The sequence below is a fragment of the Pholcus phalangioides genome, unplaced genomic scaffold (genome assembly GCF_987345545.1).
Source record: "Pholcus phalangioides strain wild (caught in Gottingen) unplaced genomic scaffold, Ppha-v1.0 ptg000004l_1, whole genome shotgun sequence".
NCBI classification, from domain to species: domain Eukaryota; kingdom Metazoa; phylum Arthropoda; class Arachnida; order Araneae; family Pholcidae; genus Pholcus; species Pholcus phalangioides.
In genome coordinates this window covers 42,585,710-42,608,502 of record NW_028301597.1, presented here as the reverse complement: position 1 = coordinate 42,608,502, position 22,793 = coordinate 42,585,710, and the positions used below count along the sequence as shown (strand labels likewise).

Genomic DNA, 22,793 nt, shown 5'->3' with positions numbered 1-22,793 from the left:
ATATGGTAATATTGCAACAACAAATTAAACAACACATTCAAGAAAACTTCGACTATAAACGAGTAAAACCGTGACATTTTTCAAAAAGTCTGGATGGAGAAGAAAAAACAGAAAAACCGAACTGTCACGGAAAATACGAGACAAAATGCAGGACATGTGGTCACCGATGCTTAGACTAGATTTTTAAAGATTTGTAAAATCACCCCTACCAACAGCGAGCTCTAAATCCACCCCCGTCTTCAACATATAGGCTTGTGTCATCTGCGAATGAAATTATTTTACTGTTCTACTTCATTTTACATAAATCATTAATATAAACTAGAAATAATTATGACCCAAGGGCCGATCCTTGTGGGACTCCTTTCATTATATTTCAAATGTGCTGATTTTACCATTTATTATGGCACAGCTTGTTTCCTATTGTAGTAATATGTTTTAAACCAATATAGTACATTACCTCATTTAAATATAATGCGAAAATAATATTAGTTTGTAGGTTTTTATCGATGGCTCCTGAGTGGTCGTAGATGAGGAGTTCCGGTTGAGAGATAGTGGAGAGGGATTGTCTAAAGCCGTGTTGATTTTGGGAAACAAGTTGACAGAGTCATAAATTTGTGATCGGTAAAACAATCAGAGGAAAAATTATAAAATCTGCCATCATGAAACTTCAACCAAAAACTTTTTCGTAGGCATGGTTTCTATACGTTGGCGTTGTGTACAAACATGCAAAAAAAACGCAATTACAGTAGTAATTGCAAAAAATAGGTAGAAAAAACGTGATTTCAATACAGATTAAAATGAGACGTTTTTAAAGCAGATTTGTTTCCCCTTAGAATTTTTTTTTTCAATTCCTTATAGCTGTTGCAACAGTCACGTGATTTTAGATGACAAATTTTTTAAGTGGAAGTCGTCTTTTTGAAGAAATCAATTTCTCTTTCGGATGGATGAGTCAGATTATCCGTTTTTCCTTGAAGAGTAATATAATTTCAAAACGTGTTAATAATTTTCATTGCGGATGCTAGACGTAGATATTCGTTCAAAACCAGCGGCATTGGACAGATACTTCAGCTACTTCAATAACTCTATCCAAGTTTTCCATTGAGAGGTCTTCAAAATGATTCTCCGGGTATACGTCTATGCATTCTTAGCGATATCTTGCGTTAATATAACATTTAGCAGCAGTTCTGACAGTGTAATCGATTCAGTATATGACACTAGTGAGAACTCGAGCTGCACCGACTGCGCTCCTCCTGTTCTTACTAAAGGACAAAAATGGATAGCTACGGAAAAGAACTTGAAAAAAATTATTTCGTATGCTACCACGAAATTGGTAAGATACTTGAATCCCGAGGATAGCTTAAAAATATCAGCGCAGTGCTTTTCGAGTATAACAAAGATTGCAGTCGGGCTCAAGCAACTGAAACTGTGGGCTTTCAGATGTAAGTATGCAAAATAAAATGTGTTGAAAAGTGAATATTATTCTTGCTGCTAAGACATCATTTATTTAGCTATTGAATAGTAATGATAGTAAATGCATGAAAATGAAAATCCTTAGCAATATTTCTTTCAATTTTACGGCTGTTTTTATTAGCCGAAAAGGAACTTATTCATTGCTCCTTAAATTATTTATAGAGCTGGGAATGGATTAAAATTTTTAACAGGTTAATGAAAAAACTTTATCGATTTATCGACCGATTAATCGAATTTTAATCGAACATATTTAAATGTTATTCATTCATAGCAAATAGTGTTGGTAACTATTTGTTGATGCTATAAAAATATATTCTCTCTCTTTTCATTTCACGCATCTATCCACTGAATGGATGTAAATAAATATAGAAATAGATTAACAAATGAAGGCCGCCCGCTTGAAGCTATTTAATATCGTCCCCCTTTGCCAGAAACATGAATGTGTGAATTTCTAGAATATGGAAAACGACTTTTGAATGTTTACTCTCCCCATGTTCCTTTATGAAATTTGTTCTAAAATGTTTTGTAAAATGTGTTTCAGTAGGGGATGCACATTTGCGCGTTTCTGGCAAAACTTAGCCAAATAAGAGATCCAACCAGCTGATAAACCCAAAAGATGAAAATTTGAACATTTATGTCTCTGACATAAGGGAGGAAGATATGCTGAACATGCTTGTCATTTCCTGGAATTTTTCTTAACTTTGATCTTGTCGTTTTCTTCTTTAAATCAGTAACTTTAGAAATTATCACTAGTTTACGTTCAATCGGCATGTGTTTCCTTGTCGAAAAACTTGATGAAAATATTGATTCAAATATTTTTAAATACGGCCACTTATCTGGAATGTTATGTATAGGAACATAATTTAAGACATTTAATCGGTTCAGTCAAATAAATCAGGTAAAATTATAAACTGTTAATAAAAATATTAATCGAATTTTGATAGGATTGATGGATTCGATTAACTCAACTACAATTTTTAACTGCTATTAACAAATGATCGATTAACCAACCCGATCAATCGATTAATAGGACAAAATTAAGATTTATGCTTTAATTTAGATATTTTTTATCATTTAAGCGTAGAATTATGTTGTACGCAAAGTATAATAAGAAAAGACTTGGCAAATATACAAAACTTTGAAATAATAAAAGCTTTAGTATGATCTACAAGTAAGGGAAACTGTTACACCTGGACCATAGTGAAACACTTGAAATAATTTTGATAGCATTTCATTTGAGCTGATGTTTTTGGAATGTAAGAGATTAGAAAAAAATAACTTTACAAGTAAATGTTGTTTCAGATCTTTGTCTGTGATCTTGAGAGAAGTCTTGCAAATCGGCACATTTCAGTAACAAAATTATGCGCATGTTTTTGCCGTGTTTCTTCTCAGCATTGCTAGTTTAGTGAACGATATTTAATAATTATAATCTATGCAGTCACCTCATGAACCATAACAAGTTCTCAATCATACCAAGCACTGTGAATTAAATTATAAATATTTTTTTTTTTACAAATGGTGGAACATCGCATACATTGAAACAGTATAAAACTTGAAAATTTTTCTCAGTTTATCCTTGAAATACTATACTTGCACCAACTTTCAAGGCTTCTTCTTTTGCTTTTAAACACAATTATGTCTGTTTGTCGTCTTGATGTTGTCTCTCTAATGAAATCATACAGCATCAAAAGAACTGACAAAACTAATGACTTAGAAATTTCACTTTCCTTTCTACGTTAAAAGTATAACGTAGAACAATACATTCATCATGCGGCGACAGTGTCCACCACTGGCGGCAAAATGTAAGTTCAATTCCATATTATGTACATAAATACTTAAGTCAGTACATAACTACGCTTCTACCTCTACCAGTGTAACTTTTGTCCATATATTTGTATATTAATATCACATATATATATTTGTGTCATTATTTTGCTTTTTTTTACTGTTTATTTTTTGAAAGTAATATTTATATATATATATTTTGCCTTTGTAATACAATGTCTCAGACAGACAAAGTCGTCAGACAGCCTCATTGGGATGGGAAACGATGAATTAAATTCTGTTGTGTTTCAAGGTACAAGACCCATTGCTTTGCCTTGGAACATTTTAGTTCACTCCTAGGTAATAGTAGAACAGAGAAGTAATTTAAAAATATGATATTACATTCGTATTTAACAAATGCTTATCGGTTGTTGTTTTTTTTTCAAGTTTTGTAAAATATCATTTATCAAACTTTTATAATGTAATCCCTGCCTTAAAAACGAATTTAGTGAAATTTTACTGCAAAAACTGATTTAAAGAAGAAGAAGAAAAATTTTTAAAAAATAATGTTCCAAGGTATAATGTTGATATATTTGAGACCGATTTCTATCGAAATTCGAATTGGAATTAAACAAGACCGACGTTGCCCGCCTGCCACCATTGTCAGACATAATTTATGTTTGTAAGAGTACAACGGTATGTAGCAGAGATGAATGCATTTCGGATGTTTGTATACACCATAAAATTCTTATTTGGCGTCTCACAATTTATAAATAAATGCAGAAATTATATGTTTATGGTGAGTTTAGTTCTATTCAATAAATATTCGGAGACTTCTTCCTAAATTCCAACCTTCCGTATACGATATGAATTTCTGAAACACTAACACTATCGTATTTATTCTGTTTTTTTTTTTTTTTTTTTCATTACTGTGTCATTTAAAAGTCAAAAATGTTAAACATTATATCATTTTAAAAATCTTCAAGTTTTCGATGCCACGGGAAAGATACCGGAAGGCATGGCAAGAGGAACATTATCGGCATTAGGAGATTTCGACGGCTGTTTGGACATCAATGTAACAGGCGATTTCCAAGGCAAGAGCTGCATCTTAGAAATCATTCCACCATTGCCTACTGCTATGCCTGTGGTTGGAATTATCGATGAGGTTCCCGAATTGGAAACACACTTCGCAGCAGATACGGTAAGACCATTAGTCAGTCTTTGATAAGTAAAACTTAATAAAGCGCTGACGGTATACATGTATACTTCCGATAATCTGACACATGTTACAGAAAGGTGTGCCAGATTACAGAAATCGTCGGATTACTGTAAGTTAGCTGAGACAGCCCATTTAACATTCACATGCCTAGCTTTGCATGTGTTCAAAGGGTTCTTTAAACGTTCATTATTGCAGCCAGTTTGAAGATAACAATTCAGAATCGCCTTTGCGCATAAGGGGTCATTCAAGTATTACGTCAGCATCGATGGGTGGGGGAGGGGGGTTTCCGATTTGCTTACTTCGGATGACAAGGGGGGGGGGAAGGGGGGGGGTTTGGATGATGCTTACGTCATGAACCACCCTTTAAAAAAATATGAAATGTTCTTAATGGCATCCTGAATTGTGGTTTGTAGGTACCTGAGCTAACAATCTCCCTATTGATGTCTCCTAGAGAACCACTTTATCGATCTCTAAATATTTCGAGGATCCTTCATGTGATCTAGAAATTTGTTTGGGCCGCTTGAGTACTCTATAACTGTGTCACCCATCATTCAAGTGATCTGTAGTTACGCCGCGGATCACTTACGTAATCTGGGAATGTGCCAGGGTTAACTTGAGTGATGTAGAGCCGCACTGAGGGTTGCTCTAAAATTGTGCCAGCTGTCACTCAAAGGATTTCTAAATGTGCCACGGATCGCTTAAGTGTTCTGGAACAGTGTCGCGGGTGTCACTTAAGTGATCTGTGAATGTGCCACAGGCCTACTTGTGTGATCTTAAAAATATACCACGGCCTACTTGAGTGATCTGAAAGTGTACCACGGGCTGCCTAAATGCACTAGAATTGTACCACGGGTCACTTAAGGGATCTGTAAATGTGCCGCTTAGATCATTTTTACAAAATTAAGTTCAAGGGGGCAGGTCACATCAGAGAACACCCAGGGCCACATTTGGTCCACCGGCCAAGGATTTATCATTTATATGGCTTAGAGGGTGAGTCACAACGAATTTCTTAAAAGGAAATTTTGACTTCTTAGCCTTCGAATAGCATTGAAATTAACAGAAATTGATTATAATAATATATGAGGGTATTTTCTTTCGCAATTTTGATTTTAAAAAAATATTTTTTTTTTTGCATTTATAAAAAAAATGATTTTTTGATCGTTTTGGGGGGGGGGGCAGGAGTCCCCCTCCCCCTCCTGCGTACAGTCTCTGATCCCACCAATATGTGATAGGAGGTGGGGCAGATATGACGAAATTTTGCTGACAGGGGTGAAGGGGGGGGTCAGAGTTTTGCTGACTCTTGCTGACAAGGGGGAGGGAGCGGGTCAAAAATGGCTGACGTAATAATACTTAAACGGCCTATAAGGTGAGGGGCATATTCTTTTTATTTTTTATATTTTGATATAAAAGATGGAGATGTTTCTGGGCCATGGCGAGTGGTGTGTACTGGCTTCGGGTAGAATTTCGTGGATCTTATAATATTATAACAGAGAAAAAACAGAAAAGACGATATGACTCACAACAACACATGTTATAAATTAGTACATGTTTGAAAGTGAAATTATACTTATGAACATGAACTATGAATGAACCCAGAACATGTCCTAAAGTTCGACATCAGCACAAGTTGAACAATATGAACGCGAGAGAGAGGGGGAGAGAGAGAAAGATAGAAATTATATGACGTAGAATTCCACGTCACATAATTTGTACGTCACAGAATTTCCACGAATAAAATTCCACAAATTCGTCATCATGCCTTAATCGTGCCTCTTGAAGCATCAGACCAGTGTGCACACCATATAATGTCTGATATGATACCGTGCCATCTGACGTCACGTCCGTGTAATGTATTTTCGCCTTTATTCTGTCTCCTGTAATGTTGGAAGGCACATTTTTTTTTTTTTTAGTGTCTAGGAGAATCAGAGGCCATTTGTTGCGCAAAGCACCAGCTCAAGAATAAATCCTAGGCATGAGACTGTGGATCCTTAGGATTCCTTGAAAATTATACAAACATTAAGTGTGGCAGTGCCAAGGACGTTGTAAAACACATGAGCAGATCACCTGCGAGTTTCGCATCTTGCAGTGAATTTCCTCAGCATCTCGTTTGCTACATTTACGCAACATTTAGCGCTATTGCAATAAAAGGAAGCGTCCAGCTTTTTTTATTTTTGCACTATAATGCAATTTCAGATACATTCGTGTACAATGTGCTAAGAACTACGACATTATTTTTGCTCGTATCGTGAGTGTGTTTACATTTCTCATTGCAACAGGACAATATTGTGGCGTTGAAGTGTCAGGTGCAATTGCGGCTTTCTTCACAGAAGGTTCATCTAGTAGCTTCACAGGAATAAAATAGTTCTCAGTGATGATAGTGCGTCCGGAATTTAGATTATGCATTTATTGGTTTTTCTTTATCTTTGCCCAAATACGAAGAACCATTCGAGATATATTTGAGGATATCACAACAGTTGCTAACCAGAACTTTGTACCAAAATTGTCCTGCTCATTTATCATGTATTGGATAAATTTGTCTCGTTATTTACGCGGCAACAATTGGTCATTAACGGCTATTTTCGGTCCAGGACTATGTGCTAATAACAGGTGTCCCGTCAGCTTGTGCTAAATGTCTGAAGCTAGAGCAAATCTGTAAGTAGCCAGGTACTCAGCTTTGATGCTTAGGACATCAAGTCTAAGATACTGCATGATTTCACGGTACCAAATTATGTGACATTGTTTCTTTGAACACAGGAGGTTTTCCCAATACGTGTTTCACAAATCATCTTCCAATATTTACTTCAAAATTGATCATTTTTCTCTTATGGGGTTTATAATGACCCCTGTTGGCTATTATAGGTATATCTATGATTATTCAATTTAATAACTAACATAGAAACATAAAAATCTGTCACAATATTCCTGGAGTATTTTAAGAAAAGTCAGAAAATTAAAGCTTCGGCGTTCTATTGTGTGTTGAGATAACGCAGGAGAAATTGGAAAAAGGGCCAAAATGACCCCAACGGCGCTTCTAGTGTTAAAAAGCTAATGTAGTGTAAAGTTTAATCTAGATCAATATCTTTGGGCTTTGAACGATTTTTGAGTTATATTAGAATATTATGCGCGCATTCACGTGTTTTTTTTAATCTTCAAGATTATAGGTGGCATGAATGCAATGGTGAAACCACAATACGAAAATTTCGTATTCCGTATAGCAATATGTATCCCGTCCACATGTACGCAGAATGACGTCACATTCATGGCCGAAAAAGGTAGCTATATAACGCATTTAGACATTGCGTATTGAAACAAACTAATTGTTCACAAAATAAAACGTATTCCAAAGAAGTTATTCATTCACAATTTTATCTAATTTTCCTGATATTACGAATCTCTAGCTCTAGACTTGACTAACGTACTGGTAGGTTGGGACGTACGAGTATCTTCATGCCAAGTAAAAGAAGGAATGAAAATCGAAGAATGGGATGATTATACAGCAGTGTAAGTGAATTTTCTTCATTGTAGGTGATGGAGGGGGAATTTTGAAACCTCTCGAACTGTTAGGTAAACAGCAGTCATGTGTAGAAAGTATGAACAATTTGGTTAAGAAATTGGGGCATGAAAAATGTGTTGATTTACGTGCCAGAGGGGAAAAAAACGTTACTGCTAGCGTCCTTGTTGTTATTTTGATAAAATTCATTGCATTGAACTCACTTATAGAGAAATTTTATGCAGTGAAAAAAATATTGGTTACTTTTTATTTTGGTCATTGGACAAATTCCGTTTCGAGTCAGTTTAAGTTTCGATTTTTTGCGCACATGAGTAAATTAGTACAAGTTTTAAGCGTCATCTGTCTGTTACTTTGAATACTACTCTCTAATTTTACACATGTGCGTTTTGGTCAAATTTCTTCATATTCTATCATTTTTTCCTTATCTAGGAACTTCTCAATAATTTATAAGATGATTGATTATTTCGATAAGTTGCCCACTTATGAAATAATCGGATACAGTGAAATATCGATTAATACGATCTTTCTACCTTCATGAGCCTGAGCTATTCAAATAACTTCAAAAATTCTGATGCCATTGTAATGTGTTTCTAGAAGTTTATTTATTATGTGAATATATAGGAAACAGGACTAGGGGACAAATTTTGACCGGCAAATTTTTTTCTTTATATGCCTATACGTTCTCTTCGTTCGATACATAAACTTCCCATTTCTTTCTATATATTAACGATCTTACGCTGAATTTTTCGGAATGACACTATAATTTCTACTTGGATAATTTCCCACAGAGATTTCTCACACAGCTTTCCTTTTGACATCATTTGTATTCAGCGGATCCTGCTTATCAAGTTCTCATTGTAAGTTTTCCTGCTGAGATTACAACTTATTTTCTTGATCCCAACTTTCACTAATACTCATCGAAATTTCCCGATTAAAACGTTCTCCCGCTTACAACGTCCTTTTTCATGATGATTTTTTTTCAAAAACGTTATGAGCAGGATATCGACTGTATTATTTGTGTGCAGATTATCTTCCTGCTCGTGATAAAAAAATAATTCCGAGTTGTAAATTTCTTGTGCCATTTTCATCTGCATGGGCTTTCTCTATTTGTGGACTATTTTTTATACAGGGTGTCCTGTAAGTGCTAATGCGGCCTTTATCTCCCCAAATTGTCCTCCTTGTTCTATAACTTCTATTCTTCGTAGAGGTATGATTTCAATTTAAAAATTGCTCAAAAATGCGTTTAAAAACTACCCTGTACCAGTTTTGAGAGTGAAAATACAATGCGTAGCAAGATGAATAAAAACAATCTAAAGCTTTATACGGTCCCCCTGTTCTCTAACTTCCAATTAGAAAGCTGCTCTGTCTCCCCTGAGGCAGCAAAAATCCTATTTTCTAAATGCAATATTCGCTGAGATATTAGAATTCAAAAAACGGAGAAAAGTTGAGAAAGAACAGCATAAATGAGGGAAAGGAGCGTTGTCCGTTAGCATTTGCTGTTCTTTCATTACTTTTCTCTGATTTTTGAATCCAAAAATATCTTAGCGAATATTATTTTATTACACTTAGAAAGATGGCATTTTTTTCTGTTGACCTCAGGGGATACAGGGCAACAACTTTCTTATTGAAAGCTAGAGGAATGTACAATGTGTTAACGCTCACTTACCATATTTACCATCTTTTTCGCTAATCTTTTCATAGAACCGTTATTGGGTTACTGGTCTTGGTGGTCATCGGTGGTACTTTGATAGACATAACGATGACCATGATCGAGTCAGCAGAATCGAAAGGAAGAAAAGAAAATTCAAGTGAGTTTATTTATTTGTTATAATTTTTCAAGTATGAAATATAACCTTATCTCAAACATGCAAAAAAGGAAATAAGAGCAAAAATAATAGTATAATGCTTTTTCTTCATATAAAACATATTTTATCTGAACATGAACTTATTGTACATAATGTGAAATCTACATTGTTGTATGTTTTATTAAGTACCTTAATTTAACGATCAAATTTTAATCAATAAAATTATAATATGATATTGTAATGTGGAAGATATTTCATATTAAAAATAAAACACAATGAAAATAGATATTGAGTCTTTAAATAACATTTTTTAAATTTTCATTCATCAAAATCAGAAACAATTTTCAGAAAACCTCGTAATGCGAGGTACAGTAGAACCTATCGATAACGGACACCTACTAGTCCGAAAAATCTTGTCCGCTAACGAGAAATGTTCGTTAAGGGAAGGTACAGGACTGTTGACCGGTGGATAGTAAAATACATCGAGTCCGTTGACGTAATTCAAAAAAAAAAAAAAAATGTGCGTTAAAGAGAATGTCTGGTATAAGAGGTTCCCATGTATTACTTCCTTTCTTGTTTTTATTGAATTATTGGTCATTTACTGAAAACGGTATCCTTTTGAATGCTTTTAAAGTGCTTTTCTAAATGTCATGTCTGAGAATATAATTCAACTTGTTCATTTCAGGAATCTTCATTCGATTCATGTTGTGTTTCTCGATGTACCGTAATACGGAAAAGCTCTTGAAGCAAAGCAAATCAACGGACAATGTTTCGATATTCAACGGAATCAGAGTTGTGACCTTATTATGGATTCTGTTCAGCCACACGTTTTCATTCATACCGTTTCAAATTTTTCGTAAGAAATTTTATATAATTATTCTTCAAGTTAAAAAATTATCATGGGCCGTAACACGGGCTTCTTTGTAATGTTTTTGAGAGTCTATTGTTAGAAAAATGTTATACACACACTAGGAATAGCAAATATGTAATATGATTTTTTAAAATGATGTTGATATATTCTAAGACACACATGCTTATCTAATGATCCGCGGGCTAAATGTGACCCTCAGCGCCATATGATATGGCCCGCGATCTCAAACCTGATTTTGTGAAAATTAATCAAGCGGCACAATACCAGATCAACTAAGTGGCCTGTGGAGCTGTTCCAGACTATTTAAGTGGCCTGCAATACACTTGAGCGGCCAGCGGTATATTTATAGATCACTTAAATGACCCGCGGCACTTCTCTAGACCATTTGAGCCGTCTGGGCATATTTCTTGATCACCTAAGTGACCTGGCGTGTTGTTCTAGATAACTTAAGTGACTGGGGTGTTGTTCCAGATCACCTGAGTCGTATATGCTCAACTTATGGCCCGCGGGTCAAATGTGGCCCTCGGTGGCACTGATGTGGACCACCACCTCAATCCTAATTTTGTAAAAAAGAACAAGTGGTACATTTTTATAAAACTCAAGGGACCCTCACAGATCACCTGAGCAACCCGCGGCGCAGTTCCACATCACCTAAGTGACCTGCAGGGCATTTAAAAATCACTCAAGTGTCACACAGCACATTCCCAGGTCATTTAGCATTAAATATGATCTGCGGTATATTTAAACAGATCACTTAAATGGCCTGCGGCCGTTCTATATCGCTTCAGGTATCCGCGGCACATTTCCAGATTATTCGACTGATTCACGGCATACTTAAGTGACATGCAGCGCTGTTCCAGATCACTGAAGTGGCCCGCGGCACTTTTTCAGACCAATGAAATGGCCGCACTCTCCTAAATGTTGAGCCCACTTGTTTTAAGACAATGTGAGAATAGGTCTGTTGCATATGAAAAGAAATCGCAGGGTTTTTTTTTTTCAAATTTTCATGAATTCTTTTTTAAATTAGTAAAAAATAACACTTGGGAGCGGGTTACTTTGCACTTCCTTATTTATTGATTATTTCTTAGCAAGACAATGCTTTGGAGCACTGTGTCGACCCACTCAAAATTTATTGTTACCACATGGCAATGCGGGAAACTGGCAGGAATTTTTTTTTTTGGTTTGAATGACGCAACTTATTTCATTGAAAATTGAAAAAAAAAGCAGCTAATATGGATGAAATTTGGTATTATTTTAACAAAAAAAAAACCAAATACAAGGTACAAAAGTAATATTCATTTTGATCACATTAGCAGGGTTGCACGTTTCATGAAAGTCCTTTTATAAAACTTAAAAAATCCAACCAATAAGGTTATTGGTTACATTTTAAAAATTGCAACCGATGACCTTAATGGATGCATTTTTCAAGTTTTATAGAATACTTTTATTTTACCAAATTTTTATAGTGTAATCCCGGCCTTAGTATTTTTCTCTCCAACATCATAAAATGAACGAAGATTAAAGCAAAATACATAAAATTATTCACAAATCATCTAATTATTATTTTATAAGTTATCAAACTTCACAATATGATTTGTAGCAAAACATAAGAATTTTTGCGAGTGAAAATATTTTACAATGTTTTTCAGATGGTCCCGTTTTCCTAAAAGAGGTCACAAAAAGTTTTGCGTTTCAAGTAGCTTTGAATGGTTATCCCGCAGTCGATACATTCTTCTTCATAGGGTAAGCAAACTCGTATATTATCATCATTGTTTCTTTTAAATCAGGGGCTCTTAACCTATGGGCCGATACCCAAACTTTTGTCACAAGGGCTCCTGAGATGGGTCGTACAAATCTACTTTCAATATGATTATAATTTCATTCGTTTCACCACTGCTTTCAGGGGTGTCTTAACGATATCGGTGGCCCGTAACCCATACTTTTCTGCGGCCCCCTCTTGAACCAAATCTTATTATATACGCAGTTCTTTAGGGAAGAGGAGAGGTCGGAAACCCCAAAAAAGGCATAAAATTATTACAGATTGCACAGGAATGTTGAAAAATATCTATGTGTAGAAGAATATGAACGCACTCTACAAAAATGAATGAAAACTTGAATATTCATGGTACTATAAAATTATTAAAAGAAATACACAGTGTTTCATAATTAATGGAAAAATAACTCCAAGATTTATGAGAGCACTAATTGAAGATTTTACGATATAAATAATTTCAGAATTAGTAAAGTTTCCAATAATTTAGGAACTGGTTTGATTTGGGATCATGCACTAAGGCCCTGTTGGCTCATCTGTTAAGACGCTGTGTGTAACTAGCAAAAGTAATTCCAGAATTACTTGAAATCTGGAATTTATGAAAACTTTCTACAATTTGAGATGCTTATTTGATTCAGAGTCTTGGACTCAGGGGCAAGCGATTTTTTGTTCCCTTATTAAGATTTAGAAACGCGTGCCTACCAATTTACATGCTTATTCTTGAAAGTTTTAACAAGATAACATTTTCATGAGGGATAGGCCTTGCTGGTTGGGCCCATGAAATCCCTACCCCCCTTAACACAACATTGCCTGGGCTCGGCCCTTGTTAGCCCAACTGTTTAGACACCAATGACTAGTGGATTCTCACTTTCACTAATTTCAAAGACTAAAATTTTGGTTCGGCAAATTGGTTACGTTGTTGATTTTAGGTTGCAGCTAAAAATGGTTAAGAACCCTTGGTTTAATTTCTGGATGTAATATAAATAAAGTATCATGCAAATAATTATGCATATGTATAAAAAATACATTTATATATGTGTGTGCATTTTTTTAGAGGGACTGTTCTAATGTACAGTTGGATGAAGACTAAAGAACAAAAGATTCCAATTTTCATGTATATATTCAGGCGGTATTGGAGGTAAATGCCTATTGATGTACAGTATTTCTTTCAGTCACTGCTAGAATTTACTAAGAATTCTAAAATTGATGTTTTCTTTTTGTTTGTGGTTAGGTTGACACTACCGATGATGCTTGTTATAGCTTTCGAGCTGTTGGTTTATAGAGCTGGTTCTGGTCCTGTGTGGCATACATCTTTCGGATATATGGTAGCAAACTGCCGTAAAAGATGGTGGACGAACATGATTCTTATCAACAACTTTTATGGATATGATCAAGCGGTAGTTTTTTTTTCTCAGTTGTAGTGTCATAATCATTAAAAGTCATACGCAATATTGAAATAATAGATCAGTTTTTCTCAATATGTGGTCCTATCGGGTTACAGATTTGGAAATTTAATTCTGATTAAATGGAAATTATATTAACTTACATTGCACATTGACACAGATGAAGAATCAAACAAACATATTACATATTACATACGAAACTCGATATAATGACCCCTAGCCCCATTCCTCCCGCCGAAAATGAACATTATATTGGGAGGGCCGTTATATCGAAAGTAAAATATATATGATCACCGTTCTATGAAAACATTTGGAACTTATCCTAACGGTCGTTTTAATAAAAATGTTTGCTATAACGTGGGATCATTATAACGACCGCTGACTGTACAACTAAAGCGCATATCCACTGCGTAAACATTACTTGGAGGAATTTTCAACGGGTTTTCGCATGCCGGAATGTGCTGTGTGTGCGCTGTGGAACTAACGTGATGGAAATAGGAACTAGCTAATTATATATAACGAACTAATACTACTAGCGTCACTAAGCTCAACTAACGTGATGTTTTTGTTTCTCAGAAATTTGTGTCGTGTTCAAGAATTGTTGCCGACTTTTCTGACATTTTTGAGTGTGAAGCACAAACGTTTTGCCTGAGAGCCCATTTCCAGGCGTCGATGGATTGTGAGGTGTAGCATTACCCGATAAATCGCCCTTTAGCCCCCCCCCCCCCTGCAGGCTCTACAGCAGAGTTCTTCAACCTTTTTCTAGTCGTGAGCACTATCAGTACCCCATCATCAAAAGAAGAGCACCCTTACGGCAAGTTTGACACGTAGGATACGTATGCCTGAAATCAGTATGATTTTTATCCTTGAATATTATTTATACAAGATGTTTAATTGGGACATTGATGAAGGGAGAGAGAGTACTCTGGAGCACAAAATCGGTCACACGAGCATCGAGCATCCTGGGTGTTTTAGGGAGCACCGTGGTGCTCAGGAGCAACAGGTTGAAGATGTCTCTACTAGAGGTTAGCTGACCCCTTGGTTGGATGAGACGCAACAAGCCTACAACGATATAATTATTCAATCATTGCACTCCACTAATAGTTAGGGAAATGGATGGCAGATGACATCCCCACTACATATAACAAGCATTACGCAGAAACAAACTTTACGTTAGGTTCGCAACTCGTACATGCACATTCAAACATGTGTCAATTCGTTAGAAGTTCGCAGAGGAATATGGATGAGGTGCATGTATGGTTTAGTAGTAGTAAAGTGCATGAGACGAGGTGTTTTGAGCGGTACTGATCGCAGGTGTGAGACAAGGTAGCCAGTATTCCTTTGTCTGTGCGTAGTCACTGGGATATTTTCTGGCAGTCAGTGATGAGCTTACACGTGAGTCAGCTTGGTCTATGGCCATGACAAAAGTCATAATGTATGACAGTGGATTGTGGAGTTTTTTAATTTGGAAACAACCGACTCGGCAAGTTATTATGTCCTTGTACGTACTATGCGTGACTTTTGAATGTTTTTGGCCTGATTGATCTCGAGGAACAGATTTTTTTTAATTGAAGACCACCTTCCAATACCCATGCACTTAGCCTCTCCCTGTGAGATAATGGACCGCAGAATATTTTCAGATTTTTTACAGGTACTTGGAATGAAACAAAAAAGTTTATAACATTTTCATTACGTTAAACAACGTAAAAAATACATTAATCAATGATTTCAATTTCTTATTTTCCTAGTGTGGTGGATGGATGTGGTACGTGGCTGCTGATATGCAACTTTACTTGGTCTCTTTGATTGTCTTATTGAATATAAAAAAGTGAGAAAATAGAATTATCTATTATTCATATTAAATTTTCAATCTATATGATAACTCAAGATTCATCGAAAGACTGGTTATTTGTGGAGATGAAGATTACAAGGAATAAAATTCATCACTGCCCCCACGGGGACTTGAACCCCGGTCTCTCGCTTGCCGGATTCGAGTTCCCCGTGGGGGCAGTGATGAATTTTCTTCCTTGTAATCTTCATCTCCACAAATAACCAGTCTTTCGATGTATCTTGTATTGACAAATGGAGAGGACATTTCTGTATGTGTATGATAACTTCAGCTGAAATTCAAGATAACTAAATTCAAATTTACTCAATATGCGCGTGTATCAGTAAAATAATGTATTAGTTCAGGTGATTTCTCATCGATGATGAGAAAAAGAAAGTGAGTTTGACTGATAAGTACAAATTTGTAAGAGTAAAGATGAGGTTCATAGTTTAGAAATTTCAGCAAAATTAAAAAAAAAAAAATTATATGAGAAGAAGAAACAGAAAAACACAAAATATGAATAAATTGGATGGTGGCAGTTGTGATGTAGAAATGGTACCATTGGAATTGAATTATTGTTTTTTCTTCGATAATTTCATTAGATTTGAGTAACTAGAAAAATTCGAAAAGAAATTGGAAGAGCGATTTTATTCTGAAGGTGATCTGAATTTATTCAAGCGAAGAAACCTGTGGAAATTTGCAACAGTCATTTTTGAGTGCGACTTGTTGTCATACATTGTTGGCGACGCCATATTATTATGGAAACTTTTCCAATTCTACTGTGAGAAAACAGCGAGATATTCGTTAGGGGCGATTTTAATCATATGACTAACTAACAACACATCATATCAAAAATTACAATATTATATTGTACTGAAACAAAATACTCTGATGCCCCCCCCCTCCTTCCCAGAAGCTCACTCATTCTGACTACGTTTTTCGTAATGATAGAAAGAGTTTCTTGTTTTTCTTCTTGAAAACCGAAACCATAAATTCCGAAACACGTCTGTGTTCTCAATTTTTTTCACGTATTGCGTAAATAAGCTGTAATTTTCCACTTTTTTTTTGCTGAACTCAAGCAAGTTATTGAGATTTCACAGTTATTATTAGTCTTTCTTAGGCCGGTATTACACTATAAAAGTTTGATAAAATCCCTTTTATAAAACTTAAAAAATCCAACCAATAAAGCTTATAGGTTACATTCGAGCAAATGCAAATGCTTATTGGCTGTACTTTTCAAGTTTTACAAAAGCACTTTTACAAAACATTTACAGCTTAATCCCGGCCTTAGTAACATAGTTCAATGTCAAAACTTGGAAGAAAACGACTAGGTTTCTCTCGAGTTCATATATGGCATTCATGTCCTATCTATTTCTTTAATTAACTTTGGTATTTATTTCTATTCAACAGGCACCCTAGAGTTTCTTTGGGTATTCTAGCCGGACTTTCAGTTACGAGCATCGCAGCTATTGTCATCAATCAGTTTCATTACAACTTACATCCACTGCAAAAAATAAACCACCCAACTTTTGGAGACATGATATATAACTCCAAATATAACTACTTCCGCCCACATATGCATGCTATCGTATACTTCATAGGATTAGCTGTAGGATACGCTTTACATCACAAGTCAAAAATACGCATTTCCAGGACGGTCAACATAACTTGTTGGTTGGCAAGTTTTATATCAGGAATGTCGAGTGTATACAGCGGATACATCTGGTACAACGTTGTTGACGATCCTCTTCCCATCGCTGTAACAGCTACATACAATGTTGTTTCCAAAGTGATGTGGTCACTGGCACTGGGATGGGTTACGATATCTTGCTGTACAGGAAATGGAGGTAATTATTTCTAATTTCGTTCCGTAAATCTGTGTGAATTTTTTTTAAAAATTGTAATTCTTTAACATCTTAAATACGTTTCACAATTTTAGGGTTCATAACCAGATTTCTTAGCTGGCCAGCTTTTGCACCGTTGGCGAGATTGACTTATGTTAACTATCTCGTACATCCAATAATCCAGAATGCATATTACGCAAGTTCTCGAGTTCCATTTCAAGTTGACTATCGAACGATAGTGAGTATTTTGCATGACTTTATAAAATTACTATTTTCATTAGTATTTCCCCAACGAACAAAAGTATTGACAAATTTCCCAGTTTTGGAGAACAGAGCAGGTTATCCAACGTCTTACCAAAACTTACCCCATTGTTCTCGTATTGAAGTGCTAGAATTATGATATCTATGGTGACAAGCGACTGAACATAAATTTATACACTCGATATCTACAACTGTGAAGTCGGGGGTGCATCGTGCTGGATTCCCATCGGGAAGATCCCGGTTCGAATCCCATTGATTCATTCACAGCGCTGGTCTGCTGAAGTTCGTTTTCTATGGTTTTCCAACTTGGAGAAGTGAATAAGAGGCGGTCTCTCATTTAAAAAGTCTCTCCACAGAGAATAGGCACAACTACGACACGATGTGGGCATAACATGGAATAATAAGCATTTTCAATCTTTACTTCAATGTATGGAAAATAGATGGCAGCACCAGCAAGAACACGAAACAAACACAATTCTGACAACATAAATACGTTAGAGGCACGCACACACTCAGAACACACATCCCGGCGTGTACCAATTCATTAAAAATTCCATAGAGAAATGTGTACGGGTACATATACGGTTAAATAGCAAATTCGATATCTGATATCCCCCCCCCCCCCCCCCTCAGTAAACTTTTCCTTTACTTTTTTGGCTCTTCAGGATCAATTGCTAGAGAGCAGAATTTGAATATAGAGCTCAAGTTTCTCCTAGAGATAGAATGCCTCAGCACGGGTTGCCATAAACGTCATTCAGACTACCTAATAAGCTTGCCTCATTTTGAAACACAGCATCCTATTTCGTTTCTTCTTATTTTGGCGTAGAATCTTCCTAATTGGCTCACAAATACCGCATAGTGATTGGATGTGGGGCATAGAAATCACCAATTCAATATTTTTCTGCACAACGATGATACTACTACTACTTCACCAAACACCAACTCTGGCCATATCGCTATATTGCAATTTGCAGCCATTAATGAGTTGGGTTGGAAGTGAAGGCACCATATATCGGTGGCCTCCTCAAGCTCGTTAGGAAAATATCTTACCTATATTCTCCCGTGGGTTTGAACCTTGAACCACGATGGACATCTTCATGTTGGTAGACAAGCATCTTAGCACCATGCCACTCGGGCGCATTTAAATAGCTGAGATAACATAAATTGCCTGAGGATTGATGGTTCTCCAACAGGAGATTCTTCCGCAATTAATGTATTGGGGGATTTTCAGCTACTGGTCCTATGGGCCACTACAATTTTTTTCTAGGTGATTTGATCATTTAATGAGTGGCCTTGGACCAGCGGACAACAAATGCTTTCCAATGCTGTTCAGTGTGTATCATTTTTTGAAATACTGATATGCTTGGAATCATTGCCCGTTCCAACCTTTTACAAAAAATTCGATACACTTAATTTCTTAATTAGAACTATTGTGTAAGCTACTATTATTTGAAGGTATTTTTTTCTCTGCGTTATATTTACATACAGCTGCTTCTATTGATTTCTTGAATTCTTTGTGGGCTTCTTCAACTTTGGAGTATTCTTGCACATCTACAACGATGATACTGGCACGAGCAGGGAATTTTTTATCCCTGAATATTCTGAGAAAATAGATTACTTACTGAAGTCACAAGCAGCGTGCAGTGGCTTTCTCAACCCGCAAACTCACTACGACTCCTCAGCCAGAGAAAATCTCAGTTAACGACGTGAGCAAAAGTTCAATCAGCTACTTTAATCGGAGTTATGTTTTTACAACCTATAGACCTAAGCAAAAAACCTTAATATGTCCCTCTTTACGATAATTCTAGCAATTGCAGGGCCTTTTTCTTTTAAGAAAAACTTTCTCGCTACGTATTCCTAAATTTATATTATTAGTTTCGATTTTCTTTTATGGGATATTTTTTTAAATTAGTTATTGCCCGTTTTTTCTTTCCTTTTCAGGTTTTTTCTTATCTATCTTTTGTCACGGCTTCATTCATGGCAGCTTATTTTCTGAGCATGTTATTTGAGGCACCCTTCATGCAACTAGAGAAAATCATGTTTTCAAGAAACAGGGCACCATCGAAAAGCTCACGAGATACAGAAATGATTTCAAAAATCGATTGCGAAAAAAACGATTTCACCAATAATCAAATGAACAACTTACCCGGAAGTCATTTATGAATTGCATGAATAAAAAAAAGATTTTGTATGCAAAACATCATTATTAAATCGATTTTCAATACATCATTGCAAGAATGGTTCATCGTCTAATAACTACACGCGTGAAATGTTTTATTATATTTTCACTTTTTTGCGATTCAGAGACCGTTGTCTACACGTTGAATTTAGTGGCGACAATTAATTAAATTTTCTATTAATTAATCAAAAACTTTTCACTGATAAATCAAATAGAATACAAATATCAATAATTTGCTGAAATAAAAAAAAATCACGGGGGGGGGGGGAAAGGAGGGATAAGAAGGAATATGTGTGTATATGTTGCGGGGGTAAATGTGATAAATCCGGTTAATATTCATAATCGCCAACTATTTTTGTAAGTTAGAGATTTGGTGTTAAACTGGATAAATCGTACTCAATTCAAATACAAATACAACGCCACAACAGGCAAAATGCCCAACGAGGTGGCTAAGAAAAAGATGCTCATAAAAGATGTCCACCACATTTGCTGGTTATTATGCACAATTGTCATTTCCGCAGTTAGAGAAAGCGCGGGTTCAAAGAACGATGCGGGATGAAAAATCACACCAAAACCTAAAAAACCTGGTAATGGTAAATATGATATATAGATCTCATTGCCGTGATAAGATTTAATATTTAAATGACCATACTTGACATTAATGATAACCGGATATAATTGAATCTGATTTAACAAATTTTTAAGAACCTCCGAAATAACTACTATTTGACCGATTCTGTGATCGGAACCTCGATATAATAAACTCTCATTCAAAAATTTCTTATTCTTTCAATTATTCAAATCTGTTTCCAAGATGGCAAATCAAAATATCAGCAAGCTTCGAGTTTCAAATCGAATTTCTTAACCCTAGAATTACCAGAGAGAGAGAGAGAGAGAGAATTTCCATCTCTCCAAATTTTACCCTCACTTAGGGCCTGCGGCCGCAAAATGTATGGCCGAATATAAAATGAGATTCACCAAGAAGATTCATTCAAACGAATGAGATCACTTTGGCTATAGTGTCAATGGCGTTCTGTCACCTTTGGGTCGTATTTTTGACCAATTATTTGTAAAACAAAAATAGATTATTTCAATGCATTCTACGGTCTTTTAAAAATTTACCCATCTTTTTTTTAAACACCCTGTATGTTTACTTACGCCTGAAATATAACAAAACATGAATTATTCTATACCCTGCGTTCCCAGAAGAGAGAAATGGAATTAGAAAATTTATTTTCTAAAAAATCAAGTAATAGAATTATTAAGATCTAGTTAAGCAACGAAATTTTGATTTGCGGTAAAAATGACTACTTGGTAATTTTCGAGGTAAAAGTAATTCGCAAAAAACAATGCAATGACTGAGAATTACTTTTCATTTTTTTTCTTTTTGGCGTCAGAAAGATTTCTTTCGACAAATTGGGAAAAGTCGCGGAACGAAATTGTCAAATTTGTAAAAGTAAAGATGTAGAGAGTGGGTGATCAAAGTTCATCGGTGGCTCTAGTGGTAAGGCTGGGGTTACAGTATAAAAGTTCGATAGAAGAGCTTTTACAAAACTTAGCCTATTGTTTGCATTTTTCAAGTTTCACAAAGTAATTTTTATAAAACTTTCATAGTGTAATATCGGCCTAACAAATTTCTTTTCCTCAAACCTCTCTAAAGACAAAAATTCAACGAGTGCAGATGCAGTATGACTGCCATTCTAGTGAAATAGTTTCGCTATAGACGATCTATAACTATATAGAATTAATTAATTCTATTCCATTAAATGGAATAGCTTACCCCCGGAGGTAGTAAATTGTAACACAATTAACACGTTTAAAAAGAAATAAGATAAACATGTTGGGGTAAATCGAGAAGCTATCCATTCTTAGAATAAGACAACCATAAGTATTCTTTATGGGCATTGTATAATATTTTATCATGTGTATATATTGTTTATAATTTTTCTTAATTGTATTTTTAATTGGGTTGCTTTATTTTTGAAATATATGACATCCATATTTGTTATGGGCATCTTTTTCTCAGCCACCTCGCTGGGCATTTTGCCTGTTGTGGTGTTTTATTTGTATTTGTATATACACTCCAAGGAAAAATATTCTATTTGTTTCCATAGCTAAGGGGTAGAGCACTCGTCCTGTAAACGACAGACCTGGGGTTCGAGTCTCCGTTAAGCAGATATGAATTTTGTTCTTAAAATCATCATCGCCAGATATAACGAGTCCTTCGAGGAATCTTGTTTTATTGAGTCTGCAAGTAGCAAGACCTTATAAGTACCATCACAGTTTCATTAAAAACATCCTGTGCTAAGGAAACTCTCTAAGAAAATGATTATGAAATCTCTCTACTTTCTCATGAACTTCGAGCAACCAGAATTGTAATGGAAGAGTAGATAAACGTTGTCTAATAATACTCAGAAAAAATTCAAGTGAAAGGAAATTACGAAAACTCCTTATGCATTTCGACGCGTTATGGGTGTCGTTTTTGGAAGTTAAACAATTACGCGTTGACCGAGGATCCCAATTGGATTGATTACCAACTTAACTCTCGGTTGCCGGGGGGGGGGGTGGATATACGTCTGTCCGCGTCAAACGTCGTGATGTGGGCAGACGTGGTTGAAGGCGGTGTGAAAGAAACAAAGCAATAGAATTTCCGTCAACGTATGGTTATCGATGTATTTTCATTCGACGTATTGTTACCGGTGAATTTTTTGTATTGCCAGTGAATTTGGATCGACTCAATTTTCAGTGAATCCCCATCCAAGCTGGTATTTTTTTTTTCCTTCATTTTCCTGCACAAAAATTGCCGTAAATGTATTTTCGTCCATGAATCGTTGTTGATGAATTTCTACCGACGTACTGTTGTCAGT

At 35.6% G+C, this 22,793-nt stretch overlaps 1 protein-coding gene across 1 annotated transcript; it reads left to right on the top strand.

Annotated features, from left to right (window-relative positions):
* Positions 1 to 995: 995 nt before the first annotated feature.
* LOC149087613 (nose resistant to fluoxetine protein 6-like) lies at positions 996 to 19,971 on the top strand. Its single transcript, XM_089231536.1, has 13 exons — positions 996 to 1,439; positions 4,221 to 4,435; positions 7,608 to 7,725; positions 7,852 to 7,954; positions 9,666 to 9,772; positions 10,455 to 10,625; positions 12,290 to 12,383; positions 13,466 to 13,549; positions 13,643 to 13,808; positions 15,563 to 15,642; positions 17,053 to 17,489; positions 17,582 to 17,724; positions 19,689 to 19,971. Exons 1-13 carry the CDS (start codon positions 1,115 to 1,117, stop codon positions 19,908 to 19,910), a joined length of 2,265 nt encoding a protein of 754 aa, XP_089087662.1. The 5' UTR covers positions 996 to 1,114; the 3' UTR covers positions 19,911 to 19,971.
* The last annotated feature ends 2,822 nt before the right edge of the window (positions 19,972 to 22,793 follow it).

What these genes read in the sequence shown, in the direction of transcription:
- LOC149087613 (XM_089231536.1), top strand. Translation starts at nt 1,115, where the DNA reads ATGATTCTCCGGGTATACGTCTATGCATTCTTAGCGATATCTTGCGTT. An exon ending in AGGAAGAAAAGAAAATTCAA is followed by an intron (nt 9,773 to 10,454) that starts GTGAGTTTATTT and finishes TGTTCATTTCAG; the next exon opens with GAATCTTCATTCGATTCATG. An exon ending in CATACCGTTTCAAATTTTTC is followed by an intron (nt 10,626 to 12,289) that starts GTAAGAAATTTT and finishes AATGTTTTTCAG; the next exon opens with ATGGTCCCGTTTTCCTAAAA.